The 21,075-nt window shown below is 48.3% G+C and overlaps 1 protein-coding gene across 2 annotated transcripts in view; it reads left to right on the forward strand.

Annotated features, from left to right (window-relative positions):
• Positions 1-21,075, forward strand: part of HUNK (hormonally up-regulated Neu-associated kinase) — a 100,614-nt gene that overhangs the window by 33,708 nt on the left and 45,831 nt on the right. For both annotated transcript variants that reach the window (XM_046003908.1, XM_046003909.1), the window contains exons 2-3: positions 5,987-6,279; positions 18,064-18,119. In XM_046003908.1, coding sequence (XP_045859864.1) covers positions 5,987-6,279; positions 18,064-18,119 — 349 coding nt within the window. The remainder of the gene's footprint in view (positions 1-5,986; positions 6,280-18,063; positions 18,120-21,075) is intronic.

The following is a 21,075-nucleotide window of genomic DNA, read 5'->3' on the forward strand; positions in this document are numbered from 1 at the left end:
TACATTATTCATTAAGAAACCAAAGCATTCTGTGGGCGCCTGGGTGACTCAGTCCATTAAGCGCCCAACTACTGATTGTGGCTCAGGTTGTGATCTCGGGAGTCCTGGGATCGAGCCCTGCGTCAGGCTCGTCACTCAGCGGGCAGTTTGCTTGAGGATTCTCTCCCTCCCTCCCCCTCTGCCTCTCCCTGACTCACATGCATGAGCTCCCGTTAACTCTGGTCCTATGTAGACGGTCTCAACAAAGTCAATATTTAAAGAAGATGAGAGACTAGGCTGCTATGAAACCACTGCCTTGGGATTTAAAAGCAGCTCCGTTCCAGAGAGTTCAGGACACCGACACGCGGGTCAGGTGTCTTTTTTAATCGGCTGGGGACGGAAATGCACATTTTTTTTTTTTTTTTTAATCTTAGCTTAGCTAAGCCAGAGTGCTTTTCACCCTCTCTGTAGGCTGCTTCAGTGAAAGTAACATGGTAATAAGAGTAAGAGCATCAATTGAAGGAGCACTTCCCATGTGCCTGACATCGTACTAAGTGCTTTGTCCCCATTATCTTAGGAACGAGCGTGTGTCATGACGGGGTCAGATGACTTTGTGTTTCCTTCATTCAGTGTTGGAATTTTTTTTCTCCTAATACAGGCCATTAAGCACTAATTCCTCTCTGCAACTTATCTAGTGCCTCCCCTTTCCCCATGTTGCTCCTCCCCTTTCCCCGCATTGCTCCTCCCCTTTCCCCACATTGCTCCTCCCCTTTCCCCACATTGCTCCTCCCCTTTTCCCAAGTTGCTCCTCCCCTTCCATGCCTGGTGGACTCCTCGACCTCTTCCTTTGCATCCTCGACGTCTTCTCGCCTGCAGGTACCCCCTCTCTCCTGCATCTCCCTGCCCCCGAACATTTATTTACATATCTCAGAGAGAAAGAGAGAGAGAACACAGCGGGAGGGCAGAGGGACCTGGAGGGAGAATGTCAAGCAGACTCTGCTGGGAGCGGAGCCTGACTCGGGACTCCATCTCCATCTCACAACCCTGAGATCAGGACTGGAGCCCAAACCAAGAGTGGGACGTTTAACCCACCAAGCCACAAGCCACCCAGGTGCCCCTCTCCTGTGTCTTCTGTTCCCCACCCCCTAGCCACCCAGTTATCGTAGATATACTCATTATTTTGGCCTTGGGGGGATTTCCTTTCATTTCTTCGGAGCTTAGCAATTTAAATTTTCTGATCTTACCCATCATTGGTAGGTCCTTTTTTTTTTTTTGGTGGGAGGAGGGTGGGTGGGGCGGACGCTAGGAGTTGCCAGGTTGTAAGAAATGCAATTTCTTACTTCCATGAGAGAAGTTGGCGAATAGCCTGTTTCAGCTGGAGTCCGCTGGAGCCATGTTATTCTCTCTCTGCTCATCACCCCCCCCCCCCACCGTAAGACTCGGAGACTCATCTTGGAAGCTTGGGGGCAATCTTTGAACCCGGATTCCTTTGTAAGATTTCTGGAGACTTTGCGACTTGACTCTGATGAAGATCTGGAACCCTTGAATTCACCTTCCACAGCAAGACTTTTTCTCTTGATGTGCTCGGGATGCCATCCAGGCTTCCGCACTCCCTCCACAACCCCATCCCGCCCTCCCCGAACAACTGCTTCCAGTTGGGTCCTTGGCCTTGGTCCTCAGCAAGTCTGTACCCATTTAATTTTTACTTTTTTTTTTAAGATTTTATTTATTTATTCAACACAGAAAGATCACAAGTAGGCAGAGAGGCAGGCAGAGAGAGAGGAGGAAGCAGGCTCCCCACTGTGCAGAGAGCCCGATGCGGGGCTCAATCCAGGACCCTGAGATCACGACCTGAGCCAAAGGCAGAGGTTTAACCCACTGAGCCACCCAGGCGCCTCTAATTTTTACTTTTTTAAAAACTCTCCTGACTCAAGCAGTTTCTCTTTTCAGACCCATCAGCATGCCAGGCTTCCACCTGGTAGAATCAGCGTTAGATCTACTCTGCCTGCAGATCTCTGATTACTGTCAAATTCAGTTAGATCCCTCCCTTTGCTGATCATTGACTGCCTTTCCCTTAATCTCCCCGCTTAGTGTTTCCCACTTCGGTTGTTACAGATGACAACCGAATGCTGTAATCAAGAATGGCATTCCATTTTCAGTATTATCAAGGCAGAGGGGATGAGTGTCGCGGGTGAATTAAAAAGCCTGGGGACGGGGTGGTGAGTGGAAATGGAGAGGGGGGGTTCGTGCGGTGACCTGGGGGCTGGAGGTCTTCACCAGGGGGCTCTCAGAGCCAACAGAAGGTGGGAACCAAGGTACGCAATGACAGGGGGAACATCTGGTGCACTAGTTTCCCGGAGCTGCCGAGACAGAGCTCCGCACACTTGGTGGCTTAAAGTAACAGAAATGTATTCTCTTCCATTCTGGAGGCCAGAAGTCCAAAGTCAAGGTCATTGGACCAAAATCAAGGTGTTGCCAGGGTCGTGCTCCCTCTGATGGCTCTGACATCGAGGCGCACCCTGGCTTGTGGGCCTTCACCGTGTCTCTCCTTCTTCCCACATCCTGCTCCTCTGGGTATTTGTGTGAAATCTATGCCCCCTCGCCCCCCGCCCCACCACCCCTCTATTTCATAAAGACACTTGAGCTGACATTTAGGTCCTACTCAGAGAGTCCCAGTTAATCTCATCTCAAAATCCTTCGCTTTTTCCGAATAAGGCCACATTCACACATTCCAGGGAGTAGGACCCGAAGTCTTTGGGTGGCCCTTATATAACCTACGACAGGCGATTGAAGAGCTAAATAAATTATCCTCATAATTATTGTATGCTCTGTTGAAAAGGGCAGATCGTATTACCGCCTGGCTTTCAGACTATTGTCTGTTCATAGGACTTTGAAGAATTTCATTGCCAGAGGGTGTAATTTTTAAAACATTGCCACACAGACTTGAGCAGAGAGAGACTCTAATTGTACTTCTCAGCATCCCTTTCTCTCCCCCCAGGAGTCCATGGATACGTACACGCAGGGACTTATGTGCGCACACATAGGAGTGTGTGTGTGGGTGTGGATGTCTGTAGATGTCTAGGCATGTGTTTGCGCGTGTGTTTGTGTATCTATTTTTTTTTTCTTTTTTGGGGGGTCACAAATGAGTATAGTTTTTAAAGATTTTAGTCCAGCACTTCCTGACCTCGTTGGGACCAAACCGCAGCCGGAGTGTAGGTTCACCTGCTGTGGAGGGACAACCTCAGCCCCAGGCTGACTTGGGGTACAGCAGACCCCCAGCTTGTGCAATGCATTGGCTGATTGTTCCCTCTTCATCATATCTTTGGATTAAGGACCTGAAGATCCCCCATTAAAGTGGATGAAGGGGTTCAGAAGGCAGAAACTTCCAGTTAGAAGTAAGTCCTAGGTTCATAAACAGACAGCATGCTGATTCTAGTTAACGATACCGTCTTGTGTATTTGAAAGTTGCCGAGACAGGACAGAAAAGTTCGTATCACACAAGCACGGAAGTTGTAACTATGTGTAGTGACGGATGTTCACCAAATTTATCGTGGTAATCCATTTGTAGGCTCGACACCGTCTCAAATCAGGATGTCGTACACCCCAAACTGCTGTGCTGTTGCATGTCAATTACAAACTAAAAAAAAAAAAAAAAGGTGAGACTCTGCTCTCCGGAAGAGATAATAAATTAAGCTATTTGGGATTTGCTCAGGTAGTAATCTGTTGGTCCCTTACTGTTTATGCAGAGTGTGTGTGATGGAGAGGAGCGTGGTCCCTGCTTCAACGGATGGGCGCTTTCAGGGGGACCCCAGATGATGGCTGTGGTGGGCCCGAGGGAAAAGGAGTGAAAGCACCCTCTGGGAGGGAGGTGGGACTCGAGTTAATGGCTTGAGGACTGGAGTGTTCAGATGGGTGGGGGGTGGTATGTGGCGTGAGCAAAAGCTTGGAGGGTAACCCGGTGTGTGTTTGGGAGAAAGAGGAGACTGGCCGCCCAGGGCAGCCGGGGTTGGCCCAGGTGATAGTGCTTGAGTGCTGGGCCATGGAGTGTGGACCTTGCCCTGTAGGCAGTGGCAGGTCCCGAAGAGATTTACCCAAGAAATCAGAGATCCAGACCCAGTGATTTTAGGGCAGAGCATAGAGTGACTTCAAGGGGAGCCAAGACAAGCACCGGGGAAATGAGGTAGGACATTGATGTCATAGTCCAGGTGAGTGGTGGCCAGATTTAATTATTATTTTATTATTTTTAAAGATTTTCCTTATTTATTTGAAAGATAGTGAGTGAGAGAGAATGTGAGAGCATGAGTGGAGGGAGGGGCAGAGGGAGAAGCAGACTCCCCGCCGAGCAGGGAGCCTGATGTGGGACTTTATCGGGGGTGCTGAGATCGTGACCTGTGCCTAAGGCAGACGTTTAACCGACTGAGACACCCAGGCACCCCCAAGACTTAATTATTATTATTTTAAAAAATATTTTATTTATTTGACACAGAGAAATCACAAGTAGGCAGAGCAGCAGGCAGAGGGGCAAGCAGGCTCCCTGCTGAGCAGAGAGCCCGACATGGGGCTCGATCCCAGGACCCTGAGATCTTGACCTGAGCTGAAGGCAGAGGCTTAACCCCACTGAGCCACCCAGGCGCCCTGACTTAATTATTTTTAGTCATAAACCTGTGTCAGGAAAATAATGTGTGAACACCTCACTGCAAATCAGTCAACTCCCAATCATTCATTTTTTGATCTCTGTCCTAACTCTGTACTAATGTATTGAGTATATCATGAAAGTTATAAAATATAATCACACAAAAGGAATAAATACAAGTGGAAGGGCCACTCTTTGGGTCCTGTACCCTGTGACTCAGTAGTCTTCCATGAGAGCGTCCCTTGGGTTGTTGGGGTCCCAGGGACAGTGCGTCCGGGTGCTGGAGGCATGGTTCCGAATAAACCCGATCGGTGGCATGGGCAGAGAGGAAGGAAGGGCGAGGAGCCCGCAGCAGAAGGAACCAACATGATGTCAGCGGCTGGTCGCATAGCAAGACGAGCGAAGTCATAAAAGGCAAAATCAGTGGTGTGTTTTAGGGCACAGTGAGCAAGGGGGTGAACGCCACCGAAGAGAAGGGGTGCGGATTTGGCTGGAAAAGGCAAAATCCCCCCACTCTTTCCCTGCCTTTATACAAAGCTGGAGGGTCTGTGTGTGTGTGACGTGTCGATTGTGGGGCAGTGACCCAGGAGGGCTGTCCTGTGGGTAGCTGGGATCCTGATGGAGGGCCAAGAGCTACCTGTACCATAACTCACCAAGAGAATGAGGTGAATGCTGGAGGCCAGGGGGCCTGGGGCAGGGCAGGGAAAGGGCAGGAGGAAGGAGAGGGCATTGCATCCCCCAGGTCCCCAACCACAGCCTAGAACTGAAGATCGGGCTGATTTTGCTCCTTCAGAAGTGGATTCCCCGGGGAACCCAGCCCCCTGGATGGATGGCGGTTCAGCCTGAGAGGGAACCAGGAGAGGCCCTTGGCTGGAGTTGAACTTGGCATTTCAGGGCGTGGTCTTCACTGCACCTTCCAGATGACCATTGACGTTGGCCTAATTTCACTCTCTTCCTTAATAAGTGGATCTGGTTCCTGATGTTACAGCTTTCCCCTTTCCCTTTGATGCTATTTTATTTCATTTTATTTTAATTTTTAAAAGATTTTATTTATTTATTTGACGGAGTGAGAAACACAGCGAGAGAGGGAACATAAGCAGCAGGAGTGGGAGAGGGAGAAGCAGGCTTCTAGCTGAGCAGGGAGCCCAATGCGGGGCTTGATCCCAGGACCCGGCGATCATGACCTGAGCCAAAGGCAGATGCTTAACGACTGAGCCACCCAGGTGCCCCATCCCCTTGATGCCATTTAAAATCAGGTTTTTCTCCCGGGATAGAGGAGTAGCTCTGTATCTCCCCGGGGTTCTTTTGGATGGTGAGGGGAACAAGCTTTGGTGGCAGGGCCTGACGACAGCCGTGTTCTCGGTGTCTCCTCAGGTGGCCATAAAGGTCATTGACAAGAAGAGAGCCAAAAAGGACACTTACGTCACCAAGAACCTTCGGCGAGAAGGGCAGATTCAGCAGATGATCCGTCATCCCAACATCACGCAGCTCCTCGATATCTTGGAGACGGAGAACAGCTACTACCTGGTCATGGAGCTGTGTCCCGGGGGCAACCTGATGCACAAGATCTACGAGAAGAAGCGTCTGGAGGAGTCTGAAGCCCGCAGATACATCAGGCAGCTCATCTCTGCCGTGGAGCACCTGCACCGGGCTGGGGTGGTGCACAGGTGAGGGCCCCGCCCTGCTCGCCATCGCGACTCTGTGCTGAACGGCTGGACAGCGCTTCTGCCTGCTCTGCACAAGGCTGAATGATTGCAGGGGGCTTTACGGGTCTTGTGCGTGTGTCGTGGAATTATTCTGTGGCCTGGGTTAATGCCGTCGTGGGGTTAAGAGAGTGACATCAGGAGCCAGAGCACCTGGGTTTGCATCCTGGCTCTACCCTCTGACAGTTGTGTGACCCAGGGCAAGTGACTTAGCCACTCTGAACCTCAGTCTCTTCTTCTGTAAAATGGGAATAATAATGATACTTACCTTGTGGCTGGTGTAAGGGTTAACAGAGAAGGCTATGAGTGAATATATGAGACGTGCTTGGAAGCGGGCTCGGTACGTAGGAACAGCCACGTTGTGTTGGCTGCTCCTCTGACTTGCAAAGAGTAATGAGCCCAGTTGCTCGGGAGTCTGAAAGAAAAATCAGTGTTACAGTGGCATGAGATGGTTTTTCGGCTCCTGCCAAGGATGATACTTTCATTATATTTGCTTTACCTGTGGTAATTGCTCCACAGATGTGTTATTCAGCTGAACTGAATCAGCTTGTAAATTGTGACCTTGCACTTGCAAGGGAGGGGTTTTCCCATAAGCCAGACCCTACCTTGCAAATGCTTACAAAAATCAAACTTTTCTTGAAACAGTCTGCTCCCTCCTGAGGAGCTTCACAAGGAGAAGGGAATGGAAATAGCACTCTTATTAAAAGGATGTAGGAAAAAAAAAATTTTTTTTTTAAAGTGGCCGTCTTTCCCTCCCAAGGAAACGTGGACTTCACCAATAAAATGCATAGTTCTTCCTTCTTGAAGTTATGATCAGTAATCACTCTGGGTTGTTGAGAAAAATTAGGGGCCCTGTTTCATTGATTAGCACTCCTTTTATGGCTGCGTACTAGTCCGTTGTGTGGAGAGACCCCGTTTATCTGTTTATCAACTGGTGGACATTTGGGCTGTTTACACCTTTTTTGGCTGCTGTGAACCTTCGTGTACGGGTTATAGCATGAGCATGTGTTTTCCCTTCTGCAAAATTCTGCCTTAGGAGCGCACCTGCTAGGTCACATGGCTGCTCTGTGTTTGACTTTTGGACCAGACACATATTTTTAAAAATTCATGGTGCATGTTCTGGGTTTGAAAGCCACTCATTTTCTGATGGGTGCAGAGGGCAGCTCTAGGCAGACAGAACTTGTAGGCTTTCCAGGTGAAGAGGGCTTTCCTTGCTCACGGGCTCGGATGCTCTGCCCCATTGGGCAAAGCCTTGGGACACCGGTCAGGGGGAGGTCCCCTGGCTCGGGGCTGCTCCAGGGCCGGCCCTGGCCAGGCACCCTGTAAGTGGACCGTTCCCTTGCCGACGTGAGAGACTCTCTCCGTGAACATATTTTTAGTCACCTGTGTCGTCATGAAATCACAGTTCATTCGAACTCTTGGAGCTGAGATCCGCAAGGAAGGGAACATTCAGAAACTTTAAGTGAATCACACTATTTTTGGCTCTCTCCCACAATACCGGTGCGAAGCCTGCCCTGTCACCACTCTGCCATGATTAGGAGAATGACAGCGGTGAGTGCCTGGTTCTCGCTGTGTTTATGGCGATGACAAGGACACAGAAGCCTCGGGAATGAATCAGCCCGGATAACGGACCCCGCTGGCCACAGCGGAACCTGGATGCGGGGGCGGGCGAGGGGGAGGGCTCGGGTGTTGTGACAAGGGCTTCGTGCTGTCAGACCCCAGAGGAGGGCCCAGTGTCGCAGGCCTTCGGGGATGCACAAGGGAAAGCCAGGGAGGGCTGTGCGTGACTCCCCGGCCTCGGCCTCTCATGCAGAAAACTCTCAACACCCCTTTTCAAGTAATTTTAACGAATTCCAGTCCCTCTCAGCGCAATTACTGTCAGAATGTCAAAGGAATGAATTTAATAATGTTTTGATAGCAAAGACGGGGCGCTTTTCTTCCTCTGATCTCTGGCGTTCTACTTCTTCCTCGCTCCTTGGAAAGAGATCCGTCAGCCCGCAAGGGCAGAGGCTCAGATCTTTTAAAGTTCGGGAGGGTTGGAAAGCTGGGTGTTGTTTTGGAGGAGTTCTTCCTGTTTCTCTCTAGAAATCATGGTAAAGAGCGCCAGTGCGCACAGACGTCGATGGGGGTTAGGTGGTGGAGACCTCGCATGAGAACGGGTGACTTCAGCTGGCTGTTGTGGCTTTCCCGGATTCTGTATCGCCGGCTCTTAGCACACCGGACCTAGCTTGTTGCTGGTGTGCTTTTCCCTGTAGTCCCTCTCCTTAGTGGAAATTTCTCTCCTCTGTGCTGCAGAGATGGAATGAATTTCATAATTCTTTTGAAGTTAGATTTTGCAAGCGAGTAAGAGAATGTAGTATTTTGGGGGTGGCCCGGAGTCGCTGGTGGGCAGATCTCGGAGCAAATAGATTGGATCAGCCCAAAGGATTCAGGATGAATTTTGGTGGTTGTGCATATGCAGTGATTGGAAGGGCTTTCGGTCACAGGGTCAGAGAGTGTGCTCTAAATGCGCAATTCCTGATTAGGCTGATACTGTATCCTTGGGTTCTCATCGACTTAATGCTTGGCAAAGCCCTCGTTTCCTGGGACATGGGATCTAAATGTTTAATTATCTACTCAGAACTACTAAAAGATCATTTAAAGGAAGCAAATCTCGAAAAAGTCTATCTAGCAGATTCTCTGAGCTGGCAGAGAAATTCATTTGTAAACTGGACCCGCCGATACCTTTGTGACTTTTGCTGTAAGGGGGCTGCGACGGTGACCTTTTACAAAAGAAGAGTGTGGTCCCGTTTCTTCATTACCCTGTGTTAGGATCGCCTGAGATACTCCACGTTTAAGAGTTTTTGGTTTCTCTTTTCTCTTTCCCTCAAACGTGCTTACCCAGCACGATGCCAAAACCTGACGATTTGCCTGTTGTCGATGGAGCGTCGATGCTTAACATCCATCAGTGAAAAGTGTGATTATACCGGGAGGCTAATTTGAGATTCATCTGCTCATTCAAAATAACAAAATCCAATCAAACTGTACAGACAAAACATAACAGGGTCACACAATACCGCCCTCCCTAAGCAGGAAGAGACAAGCCATGGGGCCCCGCGGGACCAGGACAGAGAGACACATGATCAAAGGGAGCGCGAGCCCGTGTTTGGACGGACGTCAGGGCTGCTGCTCCCAAGGCCATGCATGACCTTAAACTCATCATCAGTATGGGGAAAGGGCCCTCTGTGCTCAGGAGAAATGCGGGGGAAAAGAGAGGGACGCTTCTTTGTTCTCTTGGGCCTGACAAGAAGCACTGGAAGGGTCTTGAGTTCTTTTAACCTAAGGGTTTTCTTGGAGACGGGTGGGGGAGGGGAAGGCGGAGGAGATTAGGAACTGTTTGGGCTCCCAGGGCCTTCTGCTGAGAGAGAGAGAGCACCTATCCAGAGGCACTGGTGATCTATATCAAAGGTTTTGTGTTTCAGTTGGGTTTTAAAAATATGATCGGAACTATGAGACTTCACAGAGCTCTAACGCAGCAGCTTGGCGGAGTGGGGTGTCCCGCGGTCAGGGGCGTTGATTCGGAAGCTAGACCACCCACCCCCACCTGCCGGCTGTGCCACTTACAAGCCACATTGGGGCAAATCACTTGGGCTTTCGTGCCTCCCTCCACAATGGGGATAATGGATTTTCCAGTTCACGTGGCAGTGGTGAGGACTGAATGAGTCAGTTCAGGTAGTGTGTCAAAACTGAGACAGTAGGGACTGAGCACATGGTCTCGTCGCTCCCGAGCCCACCTCATTCATTCTGTGCCTGGGAAACTGAGCGCTTAGCCTCCCCGATGTCCTGGGCTTACACTCGTCCCGCTCATCCTTCAGGTCCTTGCCCTAAGCTCACCTCCTCCAGGCGGCTCTCTGGGCTAGGCTGCCCTGGTCGTAGACTCACGCTGCATTTCCACTTTGCTTTCCAAACACTTTTCTTGAACAGTGACTGACTTTGTTTGATATCTGTTTTCTGCACAGGTCACAAGCGAGCTCAACCCCGAGCCCGGCAGGCTCGCAGCAAGTCTTCGTTGAAGGCATGATGGGGAGGTTGAATGAGCACAGCTAGTGTCAGAGTTGACCCTGGGGATGGAAGTTTTCTGGTAGCCAGGTCCATGGTCATTCTGGAATATTCCATACTGTCCCTGGAATTTCAAGGGAGTTTCCTCATGGACTTAGTACCAGTTTGTTTATTTTTCAGGTCACAATCTGTAGAGTCGCATCTTTTTAGTGACTAAACGGATCTTTGATTTTATAAACAGTTCATTTCTGGAGCACTGTAGGAACTCAATAAAAGGTTTCATTCTGAAAAAATGAATCAGGTACATGCTTAAAAATTATTCTTGTGTTGTATCAAAATGCCCATATTGTAAGTAAACCAGTGATTAAAAAGTCATTTGCTTTTAATACAGTGCTTTTGAAGACAAACCTAACCCGGAAAAAAAAAAAACCCTCTCCTGTTTCCTGCAAAATGCTGATGGCTTTGGGGAGTTGTGTGCTTTTCTTGGATACTTTATTCTTAGCTTATTGCTAAAATCCATCTCCACAGACACAGAGCTCGCCTCTAGACCTAACCTTGTCTGCGTTTGCTCTGGCCACCCCCTGGGCTCCTGTTCCCTGACCTTTCATTTGAGGGCTAATGGCCCCCAATGCTGTTTGCTTATCACCCAATTAATCACCCTCCCGAGTCTCTGCTGGGCCCCCCGGTGCACTAGGCTCAGCGCCGTTATTACCCTCCGCTTCAGCCTCTCCTCTCTTCCTGCTGGCTGCTGGCTGGCCTCCCGGCTGGCCTCCAACGGGCCACCAGACGCTCGGGCACATTCGCGCACCGACTCCTGCTCATGGCCTGCCATGAGGGGGGCCGTTTTTCAGACCAGAATCAGGCGCTTCGTGTTTAAATGACTTGCCCAGGGCCGCAGGGCGGTGGGTCAGAGAGCCCGTCTCTCCTTGTCCCCCGCTGCTGCGGGGTCTCCCCTGAGACCACTCAGGGCCTCTGCCCTGGGTCTCTCCTACTCCTCCGCGGCTCACGCCGCCCGGCCCCCTGCTTTCGCCGGCCTTGAGCCCTGGCTGCACTTTACGCCCGGTTCTTCACTCTCATCTTCTGCCTCCTCCCCAGTGGCCCCATTTGGGGGTCCCTCCATCTAGGCCCGAGGTTTGTGAGGGACCGACCTTTGATCTTTCCTGCGGGGCTGGGTGGGGCCTGGAGAAGCCCGGGAGAGCCTCTTCCTGTACTTGCATCCCAGTGTTCTGGGTGTGTGTGCCTGCGTGTGTGCTCATGTGTGCACACACACACGCTCGCCCACGTGCACACACAAGCGTGCGCGCGCACACGGACTCATGCACACTCATGCGCCCACCCACACATGCCCTTGTGCACTCATGCACACTCACGTGCCACCCACATACACTTGCACACATGCACTCGTGCACTCATGCACACTCACGTGCCACCCACATACACATGCACTCATGCACACTCACGCGCCCACCCACGTACCCATGCACGCATGCGCCCGTGCACGTATGCACACTCACACACCAGCCACACATGCACACACGCGTGCACATGTGCACACCCACGCCCACCCATAATCACACATGCCGGTGCAAACATACACATGCCTGCCCACCCACATACACACGCATGCACACACACGTACACATCCACACACAACTCGCACACACACACACTTCCTCGCCACACCTCCTGGCACTGCTCCTGGCTGCCTCTCCTCTGAAGGGGCCCAGCAGCCGCTTCCCCTCCCCTCACCCGCTGAGCACTGGGGCCCTGTAGGTTTGTTATGGCAACAGAGTCAACACACGCCCCTCGCCCCTCGGTCTGGGAGGCCTGTGGCTGGAGCTCCTGGTGGCTAGCCTCCAGACCGTGTGGGTAAACGAGTAGGTGCAGGGGAGCAGGGGAGCGTGAGGGCTTTGTAGCCTGTGGGGGAGCCTTTAACTGCGAGTCCTGTTGGAGCTTGTTCTTTTGAAATAAACTAGAACAAAGGGCTGGTGATTAGGGCTCTCCCCTGGGCCCTCTCAGTCTCCCCAGTCTCCCCCTTCCTGAAGCATGCTACACCCCGAGACCCAAGGTCAGGTCTGCAGAGCGCAGTGATGAGAGACCCTTGGGCATGTTTCCCAGAATGGCCCAGTTTCCAGAGGAGGGTCTGTGCCTGTACCCCGGGAGGACTTTTCGGGGCTGGTCTCCCTCCTTTGTTCCCAAGACACATGGTAACTTCCTTTAGTAAATTCCCAAGACACATGCCCCCTCCTGCCCCACATTGTCTAGGTAAACCGATCCTCTGGTGCCCCCTTATATTGGGGCACGCCCCGTCCTCTTTCTTGCTTGTCTTGACCCCTCTTTGAAGCTCCTTTGGCCAAGGAAAAGCTATTTCCCTCCATCCGTGGGGCGTTTCTCTTTCCTTCCCTTTTTTTCCTGAGTTACAAGTTTACTCCAAATTTCCAGTTTGCCTACCACTAGGAGAAACTCCTCACCCTGCAGGACCGTAGGAAGAGTGTCCTACTTCTCTCTCCTGTCCATAAAATGATTAATATGATCGAGGAGCATTACTGTGAAATTGGGCATTACCTCCATCATCAAGTGAGAACCAGTCAGCCGTCCAGAACCTTCCTTCCCCCATGTCAAATCTGACACTTAGACGAATATTTTGTTCTTGGGGGTGGAGCTAGCATAAGCGCTATGCTTTTCACATGGCTCACAGGGAGGATTTCTGGATAACAGAAGCCTATCAGTCTTTTAAAGCTACCTTGTAATCGCTAACACTAAAACCTTATGAATAGATTCATCCCTCTTTTATTATTCAAAGAGGTGTCTCTCAGTTTTGTGTCCTCTTGGGAAGATTTTATGGCTCCTTTGGTCATTGTGGATGATCTAGGCAGAGGGTCTGAGTGGCCCACTGTGCTGAATGGGACTCATTATTAATTTCAGGTATAAGAATCCTCCCACTGCCGCGAACATCCTGGGTGAGGCACTTGTGACTGTGGCCCTAACGTTCCCAGGACTGAACTCCTAGGGAAAGGGGGAAAATATCCAAAAGCTACTTTTTTAAAAAAATATTTTATTTATTTGACAGAGAGAAATCACAACTGGGCAGAGAAGCAGGCAGAAAGAGAGAGGAGGAAGCAGGCTCCCTGCGGAGCAGAGAGCCCATTGCGGGACTCGATCCCAGGACCCTGGGATCATGACCTGAGCCGAAGGCAGAGGCTTTAACCCACTGAGCCACCCAGGCGCCCCCCCCAAAAGCTACTTTTTAAAGAATTTAGAGACTTTATTTTTTTAGAGCAGTTTTAGGGTTACAGAAAACTGCGGAAAGCATCGAGTTTGCACACGCCTTCCCACCCTACTTCCGCATTGTTTTCCCTGTTAAGATCTTGTAATCGTGCAGTACTTTAGTTGGAACTCATGAACCGGTGCGGATACATCGTTAGTAACTAAAGCCAGTGGTTTAGGTCTCTCTCTGTGGTGTATAATTCTGTGGATTTTGACAAATGCATGATGTCAGTATCATAAAGAATAATTTCACCAGCTGTAAAATAAACCTGCTTCATCTATTCCTCCTTCTCCTCCTCCAGGCAATCGGGGATCTTGTTACTGTCTCCGTAGGTTTGCCTTTTCCAAGGATCCATGGTTGGAATCTCATAGTGTGAAGCCTTTGCAGACTGGCGCCTTCCACTCAGAAACACGCACTGCGCTTCCTCCTTGGCTTTTCCTGACTTGATAGCTCATTTCTTTCCATTGTCTGGGTGGAGCACAGTCTGTTCATCCATTTACCCACTGGACAGCTTAGTCGCTTCCAAGTTTTGGTAATTATGAATAAAGCTGCAAGGAACATTTATGTCCACACGTTTTTGACTCTTTGAGCTAATAACTAGGCAAAAAGTACTTTTAAAAATATGATTCTAATGCCTTTTTTCCCTAATAGGAGGAAAATATTCTCCCCCTCCTTCTAGATCTTTCGAAAGACAAGGTGGGAGGTAGAAATAGATGAAGCCAAAAGCGGTCGAATGTTCCTTTCATTTGGATGGATTAGGTTCACTCATCTCCTGGACAGAGACGAATGGAGCTCGCCTTTAACTAGTCATGGAATCTTTAGGCAGTTAGATTGGTTGATTGCTGAAATCTTCTAGACACATTGACAAAAGGGCGATACAGGGGCATACAGCTGGTGAACATGTTTGCTCTGAGCATTCGCCGCGGGGCTTGAAGTAGGTTACTCTGGGGTGTGGTGGGTGAAAATGAAAACTGATTTCATTTTGCCTGATCATTACATTTTATACTTCCTCCCCTGCTTTTATGACATTTTCCTGATTTCAAAAGTGGGCTTTTTTTTTTTTTGCATTTTTTTCTTATTTTTAGTCTCCCATTTATATCATTCTTCTAATCATTGTGATTGTTCTCTAAGCTTTTATGGTTCCAGAATTATCCAGCTTCACTTTATAATGCTCAGCAATTGCTTTCTATACCTCACCTCTTTAAATTGTTTTTCTCCATAGTGTATGTTCTGAACCAAACTTCTCCTTCAATGCCTTAGTGTGGCTTCCATTCTTTCCAGGGAAGGAGGTTGAATTTCTGTAGAAACAAACTGTGGCCTTCCTTTAGATTTAAATAGCACTACTGCTTTATAATCAGTTTTCACAGGATCACAGTTTGGGCTATTGCTGGCCCACTGTGGTGTGTGCACGCAGGCAGGTTTTTTTTTTGGAATTACCGTATATGCTTGAATATAAGGTCAAATTAGATCGTGTCCTGGTTCTCCTCCAAAAAGAGGAAGTGTCTCATTTTCAACAACAAAGTACTACTGGAAAAGCCACATTCACCTGGACTCACTTAGGGACTTAGGGAGCTCTAGAAATCTCCTAAGGAAACAGAGAGAAAGGGAGGCCAGGACATTTTATAGGGCTTTAATGATAACGTCTTATGACTGGACCTCACCATTGTGAGGGTTTGGGAGACGACTCTGAAAACAATTCACTGAGTGGTTAATTTATAGAGATTTTAAATGGGCGCTTATTATTTAAATGGCTTGCAATAAGATTACCAGCAAGCGATTCAAAAAGTGCTTTGTGACAAACATCCAGTCAACTTTAAGACCCTGCCACTCTGGTAATAGGGCAAGAAGACTCTGTCATCCTGGCCTGGCTGTGACGCATTTCAATGAAACTGTTTCATGAACCGTGAGGGTGTGGGAACAATATTTCTGAAGTTAATGTTATGGTATATGCTCTTAAAGCCAATAGTGCAGCTTCTTAGATAGTCATTTGATAATTCCATTGCATTAAAAAAATTACATAATTGTGTTTTCCAAAAATCCTTTACTGGGGGACAGAGTCTTCCCATTAGAAAAACGAGGGGGAGATTATTGTATATTTGGGGTTACCCTGCGTTTGGACATGCATGATACCTTTTATTTTATTTTTTAAAAAGATTGATTTATTTATTTATTTGACAGACAGAGATCACAAGTAGGCAGAGAGGCAGGCAGAGAGAGAGGAAAGGAAGCAGGCTCCCCAAGCCCAGAGCCCTGGGATCATGACCTGATCCGAAGGCAGAGGCTTAACCCACTGAGCCACCTAGGAGCCCCACATGATACATTTTATTTTATTTTTTTTTACAAATTTTTAAAGATTTATTTATTTCACAGAGATTACAAGTAGGCAGAGAGGCAGGCAGAGAGAGAGGAGGAAGCAGGCTCCCCGCTAAGCAGAGAACCTAATGCGGGGCTCGATCCCAGGACCCTGGGATCATGACCTGAGCTGAAGGCAGAGGCTTTAACCCGCTGAGCCACCCAGGCACCCCACATCATACATTTTAAATGCTGACATGGTGTTTAGATAATCTGTGTACTGTTTCAACTGGATCCAAGTGGAAGGATCCAGTTCTCCCCACCACCGCCCCCCAGGTGGGTGGCTGTATGCAGATTGGAGGATAGCCATATTCCCTAGCTGCAAGTTTCAACTCAGACCATCCTTCTCATCCAAGTGTCCAGCCCTAAGGCTACCAGCCACATTCCAATTTTGAAAGACATTGGACACTTTTTAGAGCTCACCTTTTTCTGCACTTGACTTCTTCCCATCTTGAAATGCTTCCCAGTGCTTCCCTTGCTCGTTCCCATGACAGCAGTGTTCCCGACTCCCTTCCTTTGCTCCCCATTCTCTCCCTGGGCAATCTCATGTCCCTTCAAGACTCAGCTTCCCCTCCCCATGTACTGAGGTTGAAACCTGGTAGTTTGCAGGCCATGTCTTGTCTGCAAGTTTGGCCCATGCAGCATGGTTGTTACTGTTTTGAATGTGAATTTGTTGCCAACATTTAAAAACTGGGATAAAATCCAGATTTCTAGCTCCTGGCTAGAGCTGGCCTGGCTGGGACCAAGCTGTGAACAACCATTCTCATGACATATGGGACCCTGCCCTCCTGTTTATGAAAAGTCCTTCTCCCTTTTGTCCCATGACTTTGATATAGTGTGGTCCGTTGCCGTGTTTGCTTGTGATTACACTATTCTATTCCTTACAGTAGAGATATGAGGAAAAAGGATTTCTTTTGCCTATGGCTCTGTTCAAAGTGGGAAAAATAGAAAAACTGGACCAAGAATGCCGTGTGTTTCAAAACCATGGAAGAGAACATGGTGTGTGTGTGTGTGTGTGTGTGTGTGTGTGTGTGTGTGTTGAAGAGAAAGATGTTCTTATATATATAATACTCATGGTGTGTCTGAGTTGACAACTTAAAGATGCTTATACTGTAATCATCAACTTAGATGGTTTTGATGACCAAATATATACTTTTGCTCACATTTTTTTCTTCTGAAATCCTAAACAATCTCTTTGGTAAAGTAGACTCATTTGTATTGACTGAGTGCCTGGGACGTGCAAAGGTACTGGGGTGCAGTGGTGCGCAAGGCTGCCCTGTTTCCTGCTGGCTAGGAGCTTACAGTCGGCTCCCACAGGTCCCACAGGCACCTCACATTCAGCCTGAGCCTGAACACGTTTCTCCCATCCACTCTTCGAGTCCCCTCAGTGTCCGTGATCAGTCAGAATCACCCACAGACTATTTAACTATCTTCACCCCATCTGCAAACTTCATTCCTTTTGGGTATGTAACGGTAACATCCACTCAGGTGTAATACCAGGCATTGGGAGCCGACATCCTTTGGTGTCCATTTTTCTGCCCACCATGATGTCTGCTTGCGTAAGTAGATCATCGCCTGCCAATTTGTAGATGACACTTTAGCTCCATGGATGGAGTTTGAAGGACTGATAAATTTTGTCATCTTTCAATTTGGTTTTTTGGCTGCTTCCTCGAGTCTGTTCCTTCCCCCGGCTGGTGTCGCTTACCAGCTCACCAACACGTGGCCACACCGGTATGTCCCCGCCTGTTACAGGCAGTGTCTGTCTCAGAATATTCTTCCAGTTTCTCCCAACCCCATTTATTTAAATTCCAAGTTTTAGCTTTGTTCCCACTCCTTCTGGAAACTTCTCAGGATGCTTTCTGCCCTCAGTGCTCTCTGCTTTTCTGAAATCCTTTGGCTTTTTCAGTCTGCAGCCATTCATTGTATCATATTTATAAATATTTACTTGTCGATTGTGTGAGTTTTGGCAGCAGGCTTTTTGGGCTGGTTCAAAGTGGCTCTCAAACAGTTCCTTTGCCTTCAGAAGCAAAATGTTACTCCACGATTTCAAATGCCTTATCTGAAATGCTCTGTGGTTTTGTTTATTTCAGGGACTTGAAGATAGAGAATTTGCTACTAGATGAAGACAATAATATCAAGCTGATTGGTATGACTTTTCTTTTCTTTTAAGCAAGATTATCCTTTAAGTGTTGTGTTGTCAATTCTTAGTTATTTATTGCTGGATTGTTGACTTTGAACATGATTCATATCCGTTTCTCATCCCAGACAATACTCTAGGTCACCTCCCTTTACCTCCAATTATTTAATAATGGTTTTGAAAGTGAAAATTAATTTTAATAATAACCATAATTGGGAAGGTAGAAACACTCTAAAGTGACCACAAAATGAATTTCACAGCGACAAGTAAGTATTTGTTGGTTCCGTGTTCTGTGGATGTCCAGAGTTCAGCTTTGCCTACATTCAGGTGGATCCGAATTTTACAGTGGTTATTTTTATTTTGATTAACCATAAAACTTCTTAAAAATAATGGGAAATAGTTGTGTCCAGAAGTCCTACTCTTAGCTTAGCCATGGCTGAATTCCCTTTCTGTGAAAATCAGGGCGCCGAAGTAAAAGTGAACCGAACTAACGCTCTGTTTTTTAGCCAAGCCCCATCGCACAATGGTGGGTGTGCAGAGAGAAATCCCCACAGAGGGAGAATTTAGAAGGAAGGTAATCAAAAGTAAGTTCCAGGATAGACTGAGTCATAATTGGTTCATAATTCAGGGTCCGTAAGTGAGGTCATTCCATGACTCATTTTCTAGAAGAATTCCGTTTTTGTTTGCCTGAATGATTGCTCTTGGCAAAAGTCTCATGGCATCATTTTTACACCCAGATGTGAGCCCCATCATGGGTTCCTCTCTTTTCTTTGTTTTTCCCACCTCAGTTGCAAGTCATTTTTCCCATCTCGATGGCTTGAAAAGGCTTTATATTAGGAGAAAAGAGAAGGATCAATAGAACAGTATGAATTTAACTCTTGTCCCCGAGAAAGAAATTTTGTTTGGCAACTACTAAAAACCATCTCTAGACTCTCTGAAACATGTCATTCAAATAACCCAATTAGATTCTTGGGCTCCTCAAACCAGGAGTCCTTGGCTGGCTGATTAAACACCACCGACAGATGTTAATGAATGAACATACTGATCTTTAGAAAACTAACCAGAGGGAACCATTTTTTTTTAAATCTTCCCCCAAAGATTTTAAAGATCAGATGCTTTATAATGGAGAATTCAGTGAATTTTCTTTTTATCATGTTGTTTCACTATGGCGTTTCAGTTGTCCCAAGGGCCAAATACAAAAGCATTAAACAAGACAGACACTGATTTGCCTGTGGATGTCTTACTGGTTCTGGTTTCCAGTAGATCGTAAGAAAGTAGGCCACGTGAAGGCTGGATGTCCTTTATAGTAAAGGCTAAGCTCACGTCCCCCGTGCATTGTCCAGACTGAGGCTGAGGCAGGTCACCAGGGGCTGTATCTTTCTCCTACCCTGGTGCTACTCCCGCTGCCCCTTCCCTTCCCTCTTGCCTCCCTTCTCCTGGGGGTTCGCTCTCTCTCTTCTCCCCAAGTGATAGTCCTAGACAATCACGTATGACACTAGAAATGTATTGTGGAATGAGCAGTGTTGAAAAGCACAACTTTTTTTGTTGGTTAGAAGGGTGCTCAGAAGATTCTGGAAGAACCAATCTCTGTAGATGGCGGATACGGGGATAAGTAGCTCACAGGTTGGCCGCCTGACAAACCCTCTCAGAGCAGAGCCGTGCAAGTGAGAGGAAGACAAGCCCTCCGTGCATGGGAGCCCACGGTTCCCCTGGAGGAGAGCGGGATGATGGATTTGGATTCAGATGCCTCAAGTCATCTCTGCTCAACATGGCAGCCAATGGACGGGCACCCAAGCCGGGATGCAAGCGGGTCCTGTCCGTGGTGTCAGAGACTACAGTTTCCAAGACTGCTGGCAAGGAGGTTCTGATCTTTGGATTTCCCATTATTGGAGTTTTTTATGTGGCTTCCAGTTCCCTCGTGACCAGCATAAACCAGAAGTCCTACCGCACACCCATAATCCGAGGAGACACGGCAGTAGCAGAGAGGATAACTGGGAATTGCCTAGTGTTGGCCAGTATCCGATTTTCCCCATTTTTTTCCCCAATGGGTCAATCATGAAGCGAGTGGTGGGCGCTGGAGGGAGGGGAGATCCGGGGTCGTGTGCGTTTTCTTGCCCCTGAGTCAAGCCATTTGGACTCCGTGTTTCTGTGACTGTCTTTTTGCAACTTGAAAGCTCTTTGAACCTTTTCTTCAAAGGAATTACCTACTTATTTTTCATAGATGGATTATAGCTCTTTCGTATAATAGTTTTCCTTCTTTGAAATAATTTGATTTAAATGCATTTACTTAAGCCAGGTCCGCCATGTTTCAAATAAACTAGAGCTAACTGGAGGTAAGAGCTGATTTAATCAAGATTTTTTTTCCCCCTTTCAGAAAAAGTAGTCTGATGTTTGATCGTTTAGAACGGTTTTGCCCTTCGGTGTCCCACAGCAGCGTTCCCTGGGGCCTTTTGTGGGATTCTTTCGTGGCTCTCGGAAAGCTGAGGCTAGTGGGCTTCTCTGTTTACCAGATCTCATTGGGGCAGACCTGGGTGGCACCCCAGGAGGCGGACCTCTCTCTAGTTTCATCACTTTAATTATAGGCACGTGCATAACATTTTCATAATTACCCTTATGGGTGTGAAAAGGACCAGTTATTTCTCTATGATATATTTTAAATGAAACCCTTCCAGCGAGGTCAACGTTAATAAGTCATTTAAATGCGGATCTCTCCTTCCCGCACCAGATCAGCTGCTAATTTACCTTCTTGAAACTGATCGTGACAAGGCAAGGCGCTGTGTTCTCCAGCTTGCCTGGGAGCGGTGGGGGGGGGGGGGAGTAGGGGGGAGCTGAGGGGGGCAGGTAGGAGGGTCGGGGGGTGACCTGGTCTCTTATCTAGCCCTGCCCTCTTGGTGTCATGCAGTTCTTCACAGACCCTAGCCCTGGGGGTGGAGGGAGAGACCTGAATGAGGCGGTCCTTTGCTGG

Source organism: Meles meles, chromosome 4, assembly GCF_922984935.1.
Source record: "Meles meles chromosome 4, mMelMel3.1 paternal haplotype, whole genome shotgun sequence".
Taxonomy (NCBI): domain Eukaryota; kingdom Metazoa; phylum Chordata; class Mammalia; order Carnivora; family Mustelidae; genus Meles; species Meles meles.